General features: G+C 46.2%; 1 protein-coding gene across 1 annotated transcript; it reads right to left on the bottom strand.

The window, feature by feature from the left end:
• Positions 1–440: 440 nt before the first annotated feature.
• Positions 441–1,012, bottom strand: Pmar_PMAR015881 (cathepsin b, putative; the record flags this gene model as incomplete). The annotated part of the gene is made up of 2 exons (XM_002766036.1): positions 441–686; positions 902–1,012. 2 exons carry the CDS (start codon positions 1,010–1,012, stop codon positions 441–443), a joined length of 357 nt encoding a protein of 118 aa, XP_002766082.1.
• Positions 1,013–1,215: the final 203 nt, after the last annotated feature.

The following is a 1,215-nucleotide window of genomic DNA, read 5'->3' as shown; positions in this document are numbered from 1 at the left end:
AACTCGCAAGAGCCACATATCCAGACTCAGCTAGAATACGTGATGCGCGCAGCTGCAAATGCATGCATATCACATATCGTATGATCTAATACTCAACCCTAGAAGCACGAAAGAAGACTGGCCATAGCTCGGCCCGAGCAAAACATGCGTCTGACGATGGTGCACAATCACACGCAGGCGCCGTAAGCGGTACATAGACACCAGTGATTACACAGAAAGCGGCACACGCGGACATTTCAGACGACTTACAATTTGAAATTAAGTTGAGAAGTTGATTGAAATTGAGGGGAGAGCACTCGCTATCTCTCGTCAAGGGCTTTTCATGTGCCCTTCGGTATGAGTTAACAAAAAAAACGTGAATGGAGAGAAATAAGAAGCTGAAACGTATGAGCTTCAGCGGGGGAAATATGACTGAGAAAAGACGTTATGTGAACCAAGTACTAAGCCGGTTCGACATAATACACAGAGTTCTCTATACCAGTTCTTCCCACTGCAAGCTTGATCATGCCATGGTCGCCCCATTCCTCATTCCAAGAGTTCACCGCTAACCAATAATCTTGCCCGGACTCAACTCCCCAACCAATAATCTTAAGAGTATGAATACCCTGGAAGCTACCAGTTTGGTGCACGTAGACACCAGCCTTGTATACTCGGATATCCTCATAAATAGTAAGTGCCCCGATAACCTGAAGTAGAGAGATGATCCGCTCAGACTACCAGTCACATCATCTGCTGGTCCACATTCTCAGTCGCTAAGTCGAGTTCGGTTTTCTTGAGTAATTCAAATGCAGATTTCATCGAACTCAATCTAAATGATTAATTTATATATACGCTTGCTTCATCGCAACTGCTAGAAGCATCGAGATGAAATGAACTCCGTAGCTAAGCTACGGTGGCTTACAGGTCCATTAGTGAAAATCTCTTGCTTGATATTCTGGGGGATCGCTGGTAGACGGCCAAAGCTCTTAGCACGGTGAAGATCTCTGATATAGAGTGAATATGAAGTCTCCATCTGGTGTGCTCCTACTGCTGCAGGCTGGTCTTGTATGCTTTATTGGTGCATTTAGTTTGGCATGCAGGAGAGGAGTAACCCGCCTACGACTAGAGAATCCACCACCATGTGATGACGCCACTCGAAACCCTATGTTACACTTACTGCCGGACATGCGGGATATCTGCTGGCCGCCGAGCTCACATGATTGCACTTCGGGAATG

The sequence above is a fragment of the Perkinsus marinus genome (genome assembly GCF_000006405.1).
Source record: "Perkinsus marinus ATCC 50983 genomic scaffold scf_1104296973806, whole genome shotgun sequence".
NCBI classification, from domain to species: Eukaryota; Perkinsozoa; order Perkinsida; family Perkinsidae; genus Perkinsus; species Perkinsus marinus.
The sequence above is the reverse complement of the archived record's forward strand: the minus strand, read 5'-3'. Positions and strand labels throughout refer to the sequence as shown.